This window comes from Molothrus ater, chromosome 6 (assembly GCF_012460135.2).
Source record: "Molothrus ater isolate BHLD 08-10-18 breed brown headed cowbird chromosome 6, BPBGC_Mater_1.1, whole genome shotgun sequence".
Classification (NCBI taxonomy): Eukaryota; Metazoa; Chordata; class Aves; order Passeriformes; family Icteridae; genus Molothrus; species Molothrus ater.
In genome coordinates, this window is record NC_050483.2 from 15141293 (window position 1) to 15161240 (window position 19948).

The following is a 19948-nucleotide window of genomic DNA, read 5'->3' on the forward strand; positions in this document are numbered from 1 at the left end:
GAAAGGGGCTTCGCTTTACTGACACAGCCATAATTGCTTGAGTCGTTCAGGTGCTGTGGAGGAGCAGGAGGGCGGTGGGACTGGAAGGAGGGATGATGGTGAGGACCAAACTGCTGAAGGCAGCACTTTGCCAAGCAGGGGGAAGAGGATGGTGTGTTTTGCAAACTCCAGCCTAATCGCTTTCTTTCCCCCTCCAACCCACCCCCCTGCACAGATATAAATCCTTCAAAGCGAGGAAACTGGAGAACTTTCTGTTTGTTGTTGCAAGGTCCTTTCACTAAGTGGGTTTTCCCCCTAGGCATACCTGGCTGTAATTAAATCCCCGGCTCTTTAATCATCTCTTTTGCTGTGTAGGGAGAAAAAAAAAAAAGCGAGAGGGACAGACTGGTGATAAGATGATACGCAATGTAAATCTCTCCTCCAGGAATCTCTCTCATCTTTTCAGGATCACTCCGTACCAACTTGTCCCTCCAGAAGCTGCACAGCTAGAGGTGGAGTTTGTATAACAATACAAATTTAAATGCAGTAAATAGAACAGATGTCTTATGATTTCTTGATCCTCAGGGTTATAAATATCTACCCCTTTGTCCCACCCAGAGTTTTGTTTGGTGCATTTTGCTTTGGGTTGGTTTTTTTTTGAGAAAAAGTTCTTAAAGGAAAGTTTCCCCACCCCCTCCCATGGTTTGAAATCTAAGCATCAGATGTGACTTCAGATATCAATTGGGGACTCCAGGTATTTCACTTGCCTAATCCTCCAGCAGCATTTTCCAAGCCACATACTACACCTGGAAGGTGTCCATGCTATCACACTTGCAAACTCAAAAAAAAAAAAAAAAGAGTCTAGGTTCATTTCTGCCCATTACTCAAAATGATATTATTTTAAACCATTATGAAATTAATTATTATCTGGAGGGAGATTGAATGGCATTTCACACTGCCAGGCATTCACTATGAGGGAAATCTCATTTGCATTGGCTTCTCAGATGAGAGGGCTCTGGAAGCCCAGCCCTGGAGGACAGAGGGATTGTGTCCCTGACGGGCTCTCATAACTCTTGCCTGGAGACCTACCAGTGATCAGATAAAGATGCTTCAAGCACATCATGAGCAAGGGAATCTCTGCAGTGGTGCAGAGGCAGCTGGTGCAGAGGCAGCTCTCCTGCTGTCTGCCCTCCTCTCCTCATTTCGTTATCTCCCACATGACTTCTCTTCACCTGGCACAGTCCCAGCTCATCAGACAGCCCCACACTTTCAGGGTGCTTCAAGAATCACTGCAGAGACCTGGATTGCTTGAATTACCCCCATGTGCTACTTTCATTTCCTCAGCAGTCCATTCCAGCCTCAGTCATATTCCATTTTCCAAGCCACAGCTCTGTTTCCTCATCAGACAGTTCTTGTCTCAATGCTGTCTCACTGCCTTCCCACCCCCCCCTTTTCTGACCTTGCCTGGCTGTGTCCTGACCCAGACATGAGCCCCCTTCCCACCCGCACTGCACTTCACCCTGCCCACACTTTCCCATATCCCCTGCTGTTGGATGATGCTCACCACAGGATGAGGTGAGGCTGAGGAGCTCTGTATGGGATCCCTCAGTGATGCCTGAATTGGTGGTGACTAAACTAACATCCTCCATCTGCAAAGGGTGGAGGAATTGATGGTGTCTAAACTAACATCCTCCATCTCAAGGGTCTGTGTTTCTGTGCTGAGTCCCCATGCAAAGAGCTGTTTGGGATAGCAATGGCAAAGAACTTGAGTTGCCTACTTAAAATTAGGTGGACTGACTCAAAGCCTCTCAAAATCTCCTCTCTAGGTACTCTTAGCTGGCTTGAATGAGAGGGATGAGGAGAAACAGATTCTTACAGTGCATTGGCCACTTCTCACCACAGCAGGTCAAATGAGGTTGGGAAGCTGAAAAACTAGATTAAGCAATTGGAGCATAATATCCTTGGGGTGGGAGAGGAAGGCAGGAAGACACCATCACTATTTGAGTCATCCTGGGATTGCTGATCAGGCTGGGAAAGGGAGCTGCAACATTGCCTTCTGTAAGAGGAATATGTAAGTTTTGAGAATATTTAATTTAATAAACTACAATAACACAAAAGAAATAATTTCCCCCTTAATTTCTTTAATGTCCCCTTCCAGCTATAAAAGTCCTTAAACACCATCTTTTTCAAGTCCAGGAAGAGATGCAAACATGGGGACAGGTTTCCTCTAACAGAAGGGCTCAGGGCAAGTCCAAGAGGATGGGAAATGATTTACAGAAGGGCAAACTAAAGAGTAAAAAAAAAAAAAAATCAAAGCTGAGTATCTGGCTGATGAAATTGACTGAAAATTACATTGTATTCCTCATGAATAAAGCTGTCATTTACTCAGTGAAGTGGGGAAGCCAGTCAGCAGATATTAATCATCATTCACCTATCCAGACTGGTGGAATTCACTTGCACCCTAATCTGCATTTGTATCTCAGCAGTATCAATTCACTGTAAAGCAGAAACAAATGCATCTGAAATGCCAGCTTGGGCAACTCTGGGGCTCAGCAGGACAGAGCCAGCACACCTCTATTCCCTGCAACCCAAACAGAAAACAGCCATGAAACATTAACCCAGAACCATCCACAAGAGATATCTTTGGGTGGTTCTAGACAGATACCTGAAAGTAAAGACATGAATTCTAACGTTTTACAATAATTTAAAAGCTAGAGAGTGAGAGTTCAGTTTGGTCCAGTTGAGGATCTTGTCCTGCATAAACCAGAGTAGAGTTTGGACTGCCACTGTAGGACAGGCTTAGCTGTATGGATAGAAACTGCATGGATGTATGAAAGAAAACTGCCCGGCTGATAAAAACCAGTTTCTGTGCCAAAAGTCCCAAGGCAAAGACTCCCCAGCAAAGCAGATGCTGCACCTGAGCCTGCAGGGCCCTGCTGGCTTGGATTGTGGCAATAGGAATGATTGGCCTCTGTGGGACGAAACTTTGTGACTCTGGGAAGGGTCAGGTCCCTGGTTAGCCCTGGCATCTGACCATCCATGAGGAAGCAGAGTGGATGCTGTAATTCCCATATCTTCCAGGGCTGTCTCTGTGTGGGGTGCCCCAGCAGGGCAGAGGAGCTGACCTTATCTACAGCAGTTTCAACCAAACTAACCTGGGGAACAATGGCACTGAAGGCAGACAGATATTCCAGACATAACAGCAGTGTCCTCAAGACAGAAATCCTGGACCTAGCAGTGGAGTCCAGGCTCCATCTAGCCACAAGAGCAATTGCTGCCCACCTTACCCACTCTAAACAAGCACACCACAGCCATGCTGCAACTCCAGATCGAATTTCTGCCTAGGTAACAGGGGTTTAAGTGGTATGTCTAAAGTTAAAAGCCCAGCTTCAGGGAGTCCTTCTGCATTCAAATGGGGAAGAAGATATGGGACACTGACTTGGCCCCTCTAAACCTGAGTGATTCCTGCAGGTCCTGGTCTAGGAGGCAGCATACAAGGCTAACATAGGGAAAGCCTCTGAAAGCAGTGGAGTGTGGGTCAGAAGCTTGCTTGTGCACTGGCAAACTGGTCTTCTTCCCAAAGAGGCTGAATGGGACTGCATTCAGCAGGTTGGAGATGTTCACAGGAGCAAGAGACAGCTATTCCAAAGCCACCCTCACAGGAGGGACATGGCAAAGGCACCATCTGCTCAGCTCCAGGCAGTTTACCCTGCAGAATCCAGCTGCTGATGTACAGCCATGCCTGTCTGCTGCTCTACCAAGGTTTGGTGAGAGCAGGCCAGAGCCCAAGTGACTGGCAACACCATGTCAAATCCAAATCACAAAGGAAGCAGCTTGACCTGCCATTCCCCAAATGAGAAGCTCCCACAGGAACTCTTTGGCAATACCCAGGAAATGAAGAGGATTTAATAACAAGACCACTCTCCTTCAGGATATTGCTTAACTTGCATTCCTACCTTGGGGCTTGGTTATAACCATCTGCTGCTCTTTCTGCAAAATTATTAAGCCTCTTCCTCCAAAAGGAACATTCTGGTATAATACAACACTGCACATTTTTGACCTTATTACTGCCTAATTCAGCTGACTTTTTTCCCTTTTACCCATTTTGGTAGCCTCCTAACCATGTTCTGTCACCCGCCTTTCTGTGCTTTGGTTTTGTTTTTTTTTTTCTTTTTTGGGAATCACAAGCTTGCTGTGCTTGTTTCCATGCAGCAGAAACAAGTTCTTCTACGCTGAAGGGATCTTCAGTGAAAACACCAGTAAGGTTGTCTGCTTTCCTGAGTATACAGGGTGCTACTATACAAATGCAAATCAACTAACCTGCACCAGGAAAAACCTCAGCCAAGGCACTTTAGCTTCAATGTAAGTTTTGTTACAAAACCCAGGACATATCAGTCCAAGGAAATTTTAGCTCCACAGCTTAAAGATCCACAGAGAGGGATAAGGGGAAGAAAGCTTTCAGGATACTCCTTGCTCCAATTTCTTCCCATTTCAAGGAACAGAATAAATTTGGAGTCGCTTCTCTTTTTGAAGCTAAATGCCATATGGCAGAGCTAGGATTTGCCTGCCAATAATGCACCTGGATTTGGAAGAGCATGTGTCCCAGAAGGTAGTGAATTAGGTAGCAGTGTGGCAAGCTAATCTGTCCAAGAGGGGGACTTGCACTTCACTTACCATTTGAAGGACACCAAAATATGACATCAGATATCCAGACTCCACTGCTTCCAAGCCAAAGAAATCCATAGAGATGATGGAAAACATAATCATGAACAAACCTGGGAGGGTTAATGCAAAGAGTACATCAATACACTTGCAGTGCATGTAACAGCCCAAACCCTGCTCCCAATCCCCGCCAGTCCAAGTTAGTAGCTCTCCCTGGGTTTGCCAGCACTGGGTATAAACATGAGCACAATCCTATTCAAAGTCATTGTAGTAATTTAATCTTTAAATGTTAACTTTTTTATCCCCTTACTTTCATCTTTAAGTAATGTGACTATGTAGGCTGTAGTTTCAGCTGTTAATTATAAACTGGTAAATATTTGTATCACTGATGCCAGGCTAACCATTAAGACAGCAAGAAAACATTTGTTCAGACAAGACTGTAACCATAAAAATAATCTGATTGGATTCCTCACCCCTTTTGCCTGACTTCAGATATTCACTGTGGGGAGCAGCCCAGTGACATCAGCCAAAATGCAGTGGTTTCACTGCACACCTCAGCAACAATGTCTGGGGCACGTGAAACATCTCTTGTGAGGACAATGATAGCAATGTCAACACTAGCAGTCAGGAAAGTATGGGCAGAAAGAGCACAGACCAGGTCTGCTTTGCAATTGAGGCAATTTCTGGAAAGTGTAACAGAGAACATCCACTCAATCTCAAATGGAAATACAATAGTGTGTGTTTTCCCCACTGCCAAACATACACAAATACAGGCAGGCTTGCACATGCTCCCAGTCTTACAGAGAGAGCCATCAAATTAAAAATATGATGTCAAAACACTGCACTTCAAGTGTGGTGTGGGGTAAGAGTTTGCTGCTTCCCCTACTGTCTTGTGCACCTGAGATGGACCAAGACAGTAGGAAATTGGGGCTCTCGGTGTGTGAAGAACCCCACGATGTGCCTGTCAGAGATCACTGATCCTTCCAGGAAAGGAGAGGCCAGATGACTTTTAGCAGTCCTGCATTTCCTGGTAAGATCCTCTGAGTTATAAAGACTGGGTTAAAAGGGAGCCTTGTTCCTCTCCTTCCTGCAAAAACCAGAATGCAGGAGGCAATGTGTGAGCACTGAGAAGACAGCTGGTGGCCTGGCAAAGTGACATGCATGGGGAGGATTTGCCAGCTTCCCCTGGAAGGATGAAGAGGGTGATTCCAGATTGCTGGAAGGATTCACTTCCTAAGGAACAAGAACAACTCCACTGCATCCAGCAGCCCAACCCCAGCACCACCAGTGCAGCACCTGCAGCAACAAGGACCTGCCTCCAGGCTCCCCAAGCCTTTGCCTGGAGGGAGCACCACCCTCCCATCCCAGGACCTGCCACAAAGCCTTCCTGAACCCCACCGGAGACACGTCCTCCCCCTTAACAGGAGCAGCTGCACCCCAGCTGGCTCCATGGGGCTGGGAGAGAGGGATGGGGGGCAGGAAGGGCCCCCTGCTCTTCTGCTCTCCAACTGTGTGGAGAAGGTGCCTGGGAGCTGGGGCTCATGAAGACCTATGGCTTCACCACACCCCTCCACGGAGAGCACACAGCTCTTATCCAGTTACTTTGAAATTGCTCTCAGTTCAAGCCAGCTTAAGGTAACATGCAAATACCAGTATTTACTCACGACAGCCAAATCAGGCAACAGGGCTGCACATATTTATAAAAGGCACACGTGACGAAATGAAAGAAAAACCACACTTGGTTTCACTTGTAGGAAGATCAGATGGAAGCAGGAGCTCGCCCTTCATCCTGCACCCCTCTGCAGGGACCACCTAGGAGGGGCTTGGCCTCCCTACATACCTGGTGCCTCGTCTTGGTACTGTGCTCCAGCTTCTACAGCTCCTCTCCCAAGTCCCTCATCCAGTTAAGACAGATTTGGATCTTTCTCCTCCAAACAAGCTGCTTTCTTTCTGAGTAGGGGAATAGGCTGTGCTCTTTAATTAGAATTACACATTGCACAGCTCCCCTGGAGGTGCAAAGGTCTCATTTTCAGATGGGTGTCACCCCCTGTGCCTGCAGGGTCCCTTAAAGCCACCTGGAGGAGGGAGACCCCCTTGCCCCTCTTCTCTCAGAAACTAAGGTAGGTCTCTCCCACTGGTAGCACATTTCTTGATGAAACCCACAAGGCAAGCCTCAGGTTGAACTAAAAAAATATGTTATGCTCATTGGAGCAAGCATTTCTCACAAGGATCTCAGCAGGTTCCCAGCTGGGTAGGCTGCAGGCCAGCTGAGTGCAGGACATAAATAATGATAAACCTCATCCATGCTGACAGGCTCAACGTGAAAAAAAAAAAAAAGGAAAATGGCATAAAATACCCTCAGAAACCTTGCCTTGAGTTCTATGAAAAGGGTGAAAACAACTTTTTTCCTTAGAAAACCTGGCATCAGTGGGATGAATAACAAAGGTCATGCAGCAGAAAGCAGGGAAATGGTTTGTGAGATGCAGTAACGGCGACAAAAAGCACCAAGGAAAATCAGGAGTGCAAACCCTATTTTTAAAAAAAAAGTGACATGTTTGAAAGCAGCCTGTAGTTTTGGAGGGCCAGTTTAGCAATCCCTACTGCAAGATGGTGTGAGAAGGCAAGCACAGCCTCTGGGAGCTCATCACAGCTCTCCTATGCTGGACTGGAAATGTGATGGGATGCAGAGCCCCAAGGCTCACTGCAAAACGCTGTTCCACACGTGAAAGAAAATCCTTTAAAAAACGGGACTGCAGGTGCTAAAGCAATCATGCTGAAACCAGATTTTCCAAAGGGATTAGGCAGCCAAAGATTCATACAAGCAGTTATTTATCAATATTTTCAAGGCCCTGGTGATTTCTTGTCAATGAGAGCTACATTTGATATTTTTATCCTCTGGTTTTTCTTTCTGCCTCTATCTAGCACAATGCAGTGAGGCTCTCTTTTCCCAGGTCAGGCTGAGAAGGTAACTGGGCTGTGCTGGAGCTGTCTGCTGCCTTCCAATCCCTGGCAGCTCCTTTCCTGCAAGAGGCACAGAGCCCATGTCTCTGCTTTTATGCAACACAGGGAGGAGGTTCCCAGCCCTGCAGCCCTCCCAGGGAGGTTCTTTCGGTCTCAAACCAGCTAATTTTAGACAACAATGAGATCCATAAGGAACAAAAGATTTTCTTTGCTGTATATCACAAATCTGTTTACAAAGTAAATAGAAAACGGTCTGTAATTTGGGCAATCTAATTAATTATACAGTTGCAGCCTGGGGATGAAAGGTAAATGAGCTCATGAGGAGCTCAGCCTCCAGCTGTGAGCTGCAGAGAATTAGGGATGGCCAGATCCCCTTTCAGCTGCCAGCAGTTTGGTCAGTGACCTGAAGTGAAGAGAGAAGAGAAGTCACTAGGATTTTAATCACTCCTCACTGTAGTGGGAGTGCTATAGCCTCAAGTGAACCTTCTCCTACCCTTACAGAAATACTGACAGACTGAAATCCCAGTGCCTGCCTTAAATCCCAGCTTCACTGTCTCCATCCTCTTTGCCTAGAAACTGCCTTGCAGTTTTGGGCAGGAGATGTTTATTTTGGTTCAGTGAGCATTTTTGCTTTGCACGGGGAAAGAAGAATGGATTCTGTAACAGGCAGGAATTTGCATTTTGGCAGGAATGTCTAAAGCAAAGTGCATTTTGCCTGGCCTTTGGAAAAGAGAGAGCACACAGGAAATAACTGTGGGAAGCTCACATGGATGCAGTCTCAGGCATTTTTAACAGAGAAATGAATGCTACTTTAAGATGAGAAATGAGTCAGAATCAGCTAAGAAAACCCTTGTAAAACATCTTTCTCATTCTGTGAAATGCTGTCATCTTATACAGCACACTTTTTAGAGTGCAGTTTTAGAAGCTTATTGTACTAAGAAGCAAAAAAGTTGCACTGTTAGGTCAAGCCAGCAGTGGTTTGAGACTGTATCCTATCTCCAGTGGCAGGGGTAGGACCAACTGGCATTACTGATCTCAGCCAGTGCCAGCTGCACACAGCAAGTGAAAAAAACCCAGAAATCCTTCCCTTCCAGGTCCAGTTGGACTTGTTCCCCCAGAGATATAGCAAAAAATAACAGATGAGCCTGACCAAGCCCAGGAGTGCCATTTCCTTCCGATTCAGCCACACTCCACAACCAAATTTACTTTCATTTGTATACTGAATTTACAGTTTACAAATTAGCATTTAATTTGTAAATCATGTTTCACATTCTTTAAACTTCAAGGACTTCTCCAGACAAAAATGAATTGGAAAAAGATACAAAGTCTAAAAGCTAGGGTGCCTTAAGTCCCCTCTTAGGATCCCTGTTTGGAAGGGAAGTGCCTTAGTTTGTTCAGATGCATGATACACACGTGTTATGATGTGCACAAAACTCAGTTCTTGAAATCATCCTCAAGAGAAACTGGACTTTTTGGGTTGAATGGGAAAAGAGCTGTGAGGCTTTGTATATGCAAGGGCAGAGAACATCACCCTGTCCTTCCACATCACTGACGAGGATGACTTGCAGCTTGTCTCTAGTCAAGTGTGTGGGGAAAGAAGTTAGAGGGTAGGCAGAACTGAATATTATTAAATTATGGCCAGGGATACATAGTCAGGCAACTAGGGAGATATGAACCCTGCCAGGACAGCAACTGACTCGGAGGAAGCAGGGAAAGAGATGGGTTTGGGAAGGGATTGAAGGATCAGTGAGTTCCTACCATGACACAACCCCCCCCCCCAGCAGAATATATAAGGAAGAGAAGAACAAGCATCCCCATCAATGCGCTAGGGAAGGTCCTCATGCTGTGGGTCCCCTGTGTGCAGCTTGGCCGTCTCATCCATCAACAATTTTTAATTGCTGGGAAAAAGGTTAGGATACACATACCCCTTAAAATCACTAAGTACAATCAGGAAGGACCTCAGATTTTCTGGCAGAGGAAAAACAATTTTCTTCTGCTCTGAAGAGCTTACAGCCCAAAGAGAAATGATAGACAAGAGGAAAAAACATTTGCAGTGAGGGGATGGAGAGATGAAGTGATTTGCCAAAACTCCCAGATGCAGCTTGTGACAAGTAATGTGTTGGACATTAAGTCCCAGGCTTTTGACCCTGTGTAGCTGAGACTACCTGAAAGCACCCAGCCTCAAGTTAGGAGGTGAATCCTCACTGCTCTGTGATCAAAAGCAATGTGCTTTCAGAAACTTGAGACAAGCCTGGCCTACAGTGTACATCATCCTATTCTAAATGCATCAGCAATGATGGGTAATGGGTGAGATTTACCTATGGGAAATCCAGCAAAGACCTTGACTATGAAAACTTCCATCACTCCCGGAAACTTCATCAGGCGCAGGATTTCTCTGATGCTAAACAAGCTCCCAGACGGTGATGTGCCTGCAGAGGATGACATATGGGTTAATATTCTGATTATCCAGGCTAAGGGTAGAAAACAGGAAACTCTGAGACTCTGCTCAGGTTCAAAACCCACCCAAAAACCACATCTCTGCTGCACCAGCTTGGTGCCGATGGCAGGAGGCTGGGAGCTGGTGCCAGGTCTGCGTGTAGAGGAATCCTCTGACACAGTGGGGTTTCGTCCCCTGTCAGACCAAACTAACCCCCAGCAAGGGCTCCACAATCACCTTTTCTGAGACTGGAAGACTGCAATTCTGCATGGGAGAGTGATCGATGTATTTGGAATAATCCTCTTCCATAAGCTCAGCTTAGACATTGAAGCGTCAGCATCTCAAGGCTGGGACCTTTTTGCCCTTAAATCAACTCCGAGTTCCTTCAGCAGTTCTTGCAGCATGCCAATCCCCTCCCCCTTTTCATGTACTATTTTTCAGAAGCACAAAATACTCACTGTGCTCTGTCCTGTGATGGTCTGACTTTGGTTTAGTCTGAGAAGGGATCCAAACCACTGCTATCAGGGTGTTGATGAGACTTCCCACCAGCCCAACATATGTAGGAACATAAACACTGCAAACGGAAAAAATAGAGATAACTGGATAAATACCATAAACAAGAGATTTATACCTCCATCCTGCAAAGGCTTGGGCATTTGGATGAGGAACAGTTCCCCTTCAAGTCACAGTACATAAGGCATTAAAAGAACTCACATTCTTTAATGGAGGGTTTGGATATGACCACCATTTGAAATTTCACCATAAGATGGCTATTTTTATCAAGGTGGTTTATCATTTTATTCATAACAGGGTATAATACAATGCTTTTAAATCTCCAAGTGTCAGGGGAAAGGAGCTTTTCTTGGTTTAATGAAGGTTATAAATCTTCCCACAGAAAGCACAGCATCTGCTTGTTAGAATCCACCTAATCCTTGTCTAATCCCCAGTTTCATTAGTCTAAGTATCATCTCACTCCTTGAAATTTCTCAGTGAAATAAAATGAACTTAAGAAAAGTACTCAGGATGATTAAGGATGGTAGAATATGGCCTACAATCAGAACTAAAGCTACCAGAGAGATGATACCATTTGAAAAGGAAGCATTAAAAATAAAAGCATGACTACAAAACCTTCTGAGAAGGTAAACAGCATTTTGACTGACGCACTTACTTTTCTCCAAAGGTGCCCCAAACCAAACCAATATCAACTACCAAACCAAGTTCAGCTATCTCTCAGAGCCCCAAACATTGAATTTTTAACAGAAGTGGGGCCACATCCTTGGATGTAGACACAGTGAACAGCAATTATTAACTATAGTTGTACAATGATAAAAAGGAACAATTACAACTTATCTAAAAAACACAAACATGAAAAAGTCAATAGAGCCAGTAAATTGTCCCCAGTTATCACTGTCCTCTTAAAGGCAAGATTAGGAAATGACTCTTCCAAGTGTTTGAGGGTATGTGGGAAGATTCCACACTCTAAGGGACTTTAATTTTAACAAATGCAGTAGAGCAAAGTCCAGGCCTGGAAGACTGAAACTGAGAGAAGTCAAGCTGAAAACAAAGAGAGAAGTTTGTTTTAACAGTGAGAGCAATTATCCACTAAACCAGATCATTAAAAGTCTCCCCCATCACGAGAACCCAGTTAGTTGTAAGGTTTCCTAAAACATGTGCTTGAAACCAGCCACAGGAAGCAGGTTTGGGGTGGAAATGCCCAGCAGAAACACCAAAGGCTGGTGTCATGTAGGGCACAACATGAAGTGACCACCATGCTGCCTTGGAGGCATCCAAATTTAACCATTTTGGACTTCAGCAAACTAATTCCTGGATTTCAGCAGAGAAAGCTTTGAAGTTTTGCAGATCCATGCAGACTTGGAGGTGAGTGTGCCATCCCTGCATTGCCAGCAACCTGTGCTGCCACAAATAGGATGTACAAGTGAGCTGCAAGCCCCCAGCTGATTCTCCCTGTGATCCTGCTGATGAGACACTGCTTATTGCCTGGTTTTTTACTGCTGATTTCCTTGCCAGGCTATGGTGCGTGCTTTTCATTAAATAACCAGCAGCACCAATTGTAAAAGCCTCAAGTTTCCTCCATGCTAGACAAAGGTGCAGTCTGAATAATTTCTGGAGTATTATTTAAGCCACAGAGCAAGACAGTCAAGGACTGAGATGCAAACAAGCAAGATCATCTGAGAACAAATATAAATATACATATACACACACACACACATATTCCCGCTAATAGTAATAGCAAAATCCCAGCTGAATATTTTAATTCTCATTAATTATTATTAAAACAACAAAGCCAGATAATATCTTTCTACAAAAGGACTTAGCACAGTAATTTAGACCTGCTGCCTTCTATCCACCAAGCTGCTTCACTAATTAACTCAGACCACAAAATTAGTCATTTACTGGATCATTACTTTTCATTTTTAGTGCAGCTGATTGCCACTTTCTAAATTAAAATTATATGCCGAGCAGTTCCCAAACTACTGAAATCAAATTTGTGGACAAAAAATTTTATCCAAGACATCCAGAATTTCTACTTTGCATTGCAATATAAAGTAAATTTACTAAGAAAATAAAAAGGATAAAATAACTGAAATAAGCAGCTGCAGCTGGCTAAATGTGTGTGTGGGGGGGGGGGTTGTGATGGTTTATTTTTTTTGGTTGGCTGTGTTTTTTTTTTCTGGGAGTTTTTCTATTTCAGGCTTTCATGCTGATATGGAAAAAACACATATCAAAATTTTTCATCAGCCAGAAGAACTTCCTTTCCAGCTCTACTTTTTCCTGAGGTTGTCCAGAATCCCACATACCAATGTAAATATGTTTTACTCTTCACATCCAAGAAGAATTACAGTAAGCAATGACAGAAGGATCACTCTGTAAAACTATAAGCAAACAATGCCCTGTGCTTACTTCACTGCAAACACAGGACTGTTAATTCACTGCTGTGAAAGGGAGAGGAGAGCCTTGACAATTGACATGTTTGGGAAAACTTGGGTTTGGTATAGCAAATTTCTGGAATTTTACATGGCTGGTTGCTGAAATCAGAGAAAACCAGTAAAATATGGAGCTCAAAACTGTGCTTCCCACACAAGCCTGAAGCAAAGTCATCTGAAAATCCCTTTTCCTAAGCACATCTTTCTGTTAGTGCTCCATCTTTTTCCACACATTAAGCACTGCCATTCCTTGATGGGATGGCGAGGAAGGTACACCCTCCAGTCAGGTGCCCTGCTATCTCATCCTTCAGCAGGGACAAATGCTGAAATCTGATAAAACTCAACTGTGTCCTGGAAACCACCTCTTGCATTTGTTTGTTGGCTCATTTAAGAGAGATCAACTGGAACCAAGGGAGGTGGTGGTAGGAATGCTTTGCTGGGTTGGTAGCACCTGCTGAACAAGAGCTGGCTCGTGGTCTCTCATCTGGTTTTTTTTTTATTTTAAAATTTAAACATCCCTTCTCTGCTGATATCAGCCAGAGTCCTTTTGCCAGAGTTCAGTTTTGTGTTTGGCTTACCAGGAGGAAGCCTCCCCAGGAAGGGATGCAGTGGCACTATTAAGATAAATGAAGGACATCAAGCAGGTTGCTCCCGTAGCACCTTTTCCCATCCTCTTCCCCTTCCTGCTCTCCCTCTCCTCCCTCCTGGCTGTCCACAAACCAGCCATGTGGAACCAGAGTGAGCCCTGCCAAACCCAGCAGCAGATTTCCTGACCAGGGCAGAAGAACAAAGGCTGCGGGCAGGACTAATACAATTAAATTAAATGGAGCAAAAGGGCACAGCAGCTTCGACAGCTGAGTTCATTGTATGGCCTCTTCCAGCTTCTTGTTGATTAATGAGAGATTAAGGGCCTTTACTGTCCTGGGCTTTATGGCCAAAATAACTTGGGTAACTTTATCTGTGTACTTCAGCATGTTATTTATAATTCCTCTGCTTTTTAATCTGTAGAGAGAGCCCCTTCCTGACTTTTGTCAGCAGCCTCCTAGTCTTCCCTGGGGACTTCTGCTAGAAAAGCCCCTTTCAGCTGTCAGCTAAAACCACAGCTGCCCACTATTCTTTTTGTTTTTCCAGCCCTGCCATGAAGCAGAGGAATAAAGTGCATTTTCCTGTCCTGCATGGGACTGATGTATCCCAACCTCCTGCTTCCAGGAGGATGCAAACATTTTGGCTGCAGGGAGCAAACACTTGAATCTAGGACTAGGAGGAACTAGGGTCAAGGAGGGCTAGTTTTTGCCAACATGACTGGCTGCAGCTTGTCCCGACATAAAACTTTCAGAGAAGCAGGAAGAGAACATGAGCAGAGGGACCTGGAGGCCAGGAGCCTGTAACATCAGCCAAGAACTGCTTAATAACCTAACAATAGCCTCTCCTTTTCACTTTCCTGAAGCCAATAGGTAAAATGTGGTTGTATTTAAAGCATTCTTTTAAAGAGTTTTAAAGGGTTTCAAAAAGTGGGATGGCCACTTGCCACAGGACCCATGGTGTGGGTCAAAAGGCCTTTTGGTAGCCTGTGGCCATGGAGAAGGGATGAGTGGCTGGCAGCTAAGATTACCCATCTGGAAAACTCCATCCTAAATGCTGGTGGGAAAGCAGAATTGATGATAAAGCCATTAATAGTAACGTACTGGAAAACAGATTGGCCCTCAAAAAAATCTTAGGATCCAAAGCCAGCTGGAGGACGGTTGCATTTCTTCCCATCTAACGCTTAACCAGCCCCTCTATTTACTGGCAGGTAAATCCCAGCCTTCACCTCCCAAGGGCAGCAAAGTGAGGAGCTAATCCATGATCCTTCACAACCTGCTGCCATCAGGGTCAATTAGTGTGAGCCAAGTGAATGCAATCAGAGTTCAGTTTTTGAATCAAGACACGGCAGTAACACAGCAAGGCAGTAACACAGAGGCTCTCCAACTCCTGTCACCTGCCCCTGAAGTCAGAGGTGGCACACATGCAGCATCTGAAAAACATGGCAAGTTATAGAGCAAATGCAGCTCTTGGAAAGCAGGGCCTGGCCAAAAAAGAACATGTGGGTGTGTATAGGTGCATACATAGGTACAAATACATGTGCAGAGCATTTCACAGTAGCTTTGAAGCAATGCTTTCAGCAAAACTTCCATGAAAACTCAATCCCACAAAGGCATGTGCAGCATGCAGGCATCAGGCAGTGGACCAGAAGCAGGAGAGGCCCCTGGCCAGTATTTGCAGGCATATTTCCAGGCATATTTTCAGCACACAGACAGGGAGCCTGAGCAGAATCCCAGCTGGTACCTGCCAGCCACAACCCCCAGCAGTGCCAAGCAGGGACTGGGCACCAGAACCTCCTGCCTCCACCAAGGGCAGCTACAACAAACCAACAGGGGCCACAGCTTTGGGCCCCAGCCCAAATTCCAGTCCTCGCTCAGCTGCAATTCCCATCTTTGATTTCCTGCCTGAGAAGCCTGGGACAGACTGTGGAGGTAGGTACCTAGGGGGAGGCTGCCTGTGCCACAAGATGGTATCAGTGGCTCTCCCATTGGCATTCCAGCCACAGAGCCCTGCTCTGCAAAGCCCAGGAGCAGAACACACGCCTGTGATTGCACAATTATACCTTGCGTCAACGCTGCAGCGATTCTTTTGAGGAGGAAGCAGCTCCCAATGATTCCCCAAGGATTAATGGATCAATGTGTATTTCACAGTGAATGGGATTGTGTTTGTTTTCTTTCTCTTTTTCTTAATAAAGTCAAAGTTGAACATGGAGACAGCACAGATTGTTTTTTCAGTGACTCACTCCTACTTCAAAACTGTGCTGCATAAAGCCGGCATTCATGGCTGGCCCAGATTCCTTAAACAGCTCCGAGAGGACTCTCAAAATTTTTCTTTGATTGCAGTTTGGCCACACTATCCCCTCATACCCTTAGAGGGGCAGATATAGGTGAAAAAAAGCTGGTGAGTTTAAAAGAAAAGCAAAGCGAAAAACCGAGGTGGAAATAAGAAAGTTCAGGTGAAATCACGACACCAAACCATGGGCTCTGGTAACCAGCTTTAGGTCTGTAAGAAAGGGAGCAGTGACCACTGTGGTCCTGATAACTTAGTGATGCATAAGTTACTGCATAACTTATTGTAAATTAGCGATGGTTTTGTTCAATAAACTGTTTTACTGCCTTGCTGAATGTATTTCTTCTCTGACCCATTGTGATCTGGTCTATATTGTTGAGATTCTGCCTAAATATTAAAAAAAACAAACCAAAAACCAACTAAAAAAACCCCAAAAACCCAAGCACAAAATTCCACCAAGCCTTCTTAAAAAAACAAACCCACAAAAGCCTCAACCAAAAAAAGACTTATTGAGCTGACAGAATTTTCCCACATTTCCTAGGATGTTCATGTACAGAGCAAGTCCAGCTTCCACAGCCCAGGGCAAGAAACAGCACAATAACACACATAAACCCAGACACCCCAATGCTCAGCAGACTTCAAGGCAGCACTACCAGAGCAGGACCACCCATCATATTATCCATGTCTTTGAGAGGAAAACAAAGCACCCCCAAGTCTTCCTTTCTGCAGCTCCTACTCCTGTCCGCGTGGAAAAAATATTACACAGAGACAGGGAGAAGCGTGGTCCCCATCTCTTGACACAGAACACAAAACTTGAGTGGATAGCCACCCCCTCCCATACATCAGCAGGAAAAGGGGGGAGTTCACCCTCCTGATGCAACTGGAAACCATTACCAGGTTGTCCTTTTGCCACATATGCTTTAGATGAGGAGCAGCAGAAGTCGGCTGCTACTGCTTTGAGCAGAGCAGGAGGCTTTTTTTCACTATGGTGAGCTTGACATCACTGCAGGCTGTCCAAGGAGGGAGTGAGACTCCACATCCACACCCTCCAGAGAGCCCCTCACAGGGTGAGAATGAGTCACCCACAGACAAGTGCTCATTCAACTGCTTATTTCTAGTGGCAGCCACATCTGGAAAATTCGTGTGGTGCGGAAGGAAAAAAATACGAAGAGGGGAATGGGCAGTCTCCATGAGCTGTTTCCATCAGAGCTGGGTGAGGGAGGGGTGCTGAAGATTGGCACTGGTGCATTAGCAGGGTAAAGAGCCAGGAGTGAAACCACAGGGGTACATCAGAGCTGCCATGTGCTGGGACATCAGGAACAGGACTTCACAGCCATCACCAGCCATTGGAGCCACCTGTGGATTCATTTCCCTTAAGGGACATCCACTCCTGTGTGTGTCACTGACCCAGCACAAGGAGGGTTGCAGGTGGGTCTTGATACTCAGCCTTGAAGAAAAAGCACTAGGCCAATGAATAAAAAGTGTTGGGGTTCTTCCATGGGGAAAATCCTCCTTTGGCAGAGCTCTCCAGGTAAAAAGTGGTTTGCATGGATGGATAAGGCTGGCTGTCCATCAGGGGCTCTGCAGCATGAACATGATCTATCCCCACTGAGCACGTGCTGCAGAGAAAATCCCAGCAATGAGAAGCAGCTGGAAGGAGCCAGCCCCAGCAGATCCTGCCGCCGGAGCGGGAAGGAGATCCCTGTGGCAGGATGCTAATTCCCAGGCAGCTGGAGATCCCTGTGGCAGGATGCTAATTCCCAGGCAGCTGGAGCAGCCTGGCCATGCCAGGCTTGTGCTGCCCCATCCAGCGCAGCGGCACCGGGCTGATTGCCGGAAGAGGGATCTCAGTCACCCTTCAATAAGATGTGGGTGGACCTGCTGGCTTTGCCCATAGTCTGCTGCTAATTTCAAGCATCATTTAGCCTCATGAGCTCTTTTCTCTGATAAAACACCCTATATTTCCAAATACTGCACCTTCCTCATTCAAAGCTTCACTTGTTTGTGTGATTATTGCTTTTCCGTATTGCACGGCATCAACAGTCCCACTGGCACCTCGGTTCATTGAACACCTGCACACCTACATGAATTTATAACAAATGGGGGAATAAACTGCATTCCCCAAAAGATTTTAGTTATTTTAGGCATTGCTTTCTTCACACTTCTATACAGCATCACCCTGCATGCCTAAATGGAGAGTGGAAAGAGAAATGGAGAAGTCTAGCCAAGGACCAGGTATGAGCTGTGCTCCCTGAATGGGGGGGGCTTGCAACACTTGGCTGTGATCCCAGCAGTGCTAACTAATATTGGATGAGCTGGGACAGGCTGAGATAGGCATCAGAAAGTAGGTGTTGGTGGTCAGTGCTCACATCAGAGGAACCCCACTGGTGAGGCTGGGACATGTGCTCTGCAACCTCTCTGTGATCAATCTGGCACAGCAGCGAAGTAAGAAAATTTCCTGAGAATACACAACTAAAAGAGTATTGAGGAAAAGAACAGCCAGTGGGGAATTGCATATGGCCCTCACAGGGCTGAGGGATTGAGCAATAATGCAGACTAGATTTAAAGTTTGATTAGATGCTTGCAGGCTAAACAAGTCCTAAATTCACACACGAAATTATGCTTTCTGAATTGCTTATTTCTGGAGCAGGCAGTTAGGGAGTGACTGACATGGTCATTTCCACCACAAAAACTGGGAAGCACCAAGTGAAACTGTCAGAGACTAATTCAAAAGAAAGAGAGAGGCCTAATTCTTCTTGCAACATGATGGTCTATGGAGTTTGTTGCTACTGTTGTTGTGGAAGCAAAAGGTTTGGACAGGTTCAAGGAGAGATTAGATAAGCATTTAGAAGAATGATACACTGAAGATTACTACAGCATCACGAATCATATTCACTCATTCATGTCAGGAAATTCCCTGAGCTGAAAATAGTTGGAGGCTGGAAAAGTAATCAGAGAAGTATTATGCAAGTTTGTCTGACTCTTGCTCTTCACTAGGACTATGATTTTTGTCAGAGAAAGGATAAGGACACTAGAGCACATTGAGAGGCAAGTACAATTTCCTTCTCTACACTGGGAATCAAACCTGTGTCTCCCACCACCATGTCACAAGCCAGACAGGCAGATACTTGCTCATTCAATCCCTGGAAAATGCTGCTTTTTTTCCTGCAACCCTAAAACATTCCAGAAAATAAATAAGAAAAAGCACAACTCTCACTTTGCGTTTGGGAGGACATGCAGATGGGAAAGGGTAATGCCACATTTCAGTCCAAGAAATGTTCATGTACCTTATCAAGTGACTGTTGAATATAACACAAAGATGCAGTCACCTATCTCTTAACCTTTTTCTTGGACACTTCAAAGAAAGTAGTATTACAAACAGATTTTGGGGTTCTCCCCCACCTTCTCCTTCATGTTGTTTTGTTCCCTAACAGGTAGTAAAGCCTTTAAGTATTTTTTTTAATTACCTAATTAAGCAACAAAAACTACTCTTCCAAGCTCAGAACGTGGTAAATTATTAAAATGCTCAGTTTGGGTGTGTTGCTGGGTAAGGACTCCCACACACAGACTGGTTGAAGGTGAGCTTGCTAGACTACTCAGTGACTCACCACCAAACACATCATTAATTATATGTTACAGCATGTCTGACTTCATAGAGTGCTGTAGGTGGTGTGAAATAATCTTTGAATGAGTTCAAGCTTTTTCCAGCTTTTATGAGGTTACAGTGCTCCACACTCCAAAAGACTCAGCTAGGCAGGAAACTGTTGAGGATTTGCTGTAGTAACCTGAGCTGCACTCCAGCACATCAAGTCTCGACTCACATCAGTGGCTTTGGAAGATCTGCAAGCTTGGCACTGGCTGGAGCTGTTACCTCTCACCCATCATGATGCACTCACTCACTCACTCACTCACAGCTGGCTCAGAGCAGTGTGTGGGCAGAGCTGAATTTTGCTGCCCAAGGATGAGGGGTGGGGTCCGGGTAGTTCCTGCGAGGGGAAGGGGTAGGATTTGGCAAAGAAAGGATGAAGAGATCTGGCAAGCCACTGCCTTTTTTACTAGCACTGAGGAGTGAGACAGTGACTGCTACTTCCAA

The 19948-nt window shown here is 45.3% G+C and overlaps 1 protein-coding gene across 1 annotated transcript in view; it reads right to left on the minus strand.

Moving 5' to 3' along the window:
* The window catches only part of SLC22A18 (solute carrier family 22 member 18), a 58242-nt gene that overhangs the window by 12922 nt on the left and 25372 nt on the right, over window positions 1–19948 (minus strand). The window contains exons 5-7 of the mRNA XM_036384489.1: window positions 10498–10613; window positions 9921–10031; window positions 4654–4754 (exon numbers count right to left, since the gene is read on the minus strand). Coding sequence (XP_036240382.1) covers window positions 4654–4754; window positions 9921–10031; window positions 10498–10613 — 328 coding nt within the window. The remainder of the gene's footprint in view (window positions 1–4653; window positions 4755–9920; window positions 10032–10497; window positions 10614–19948) is intronic.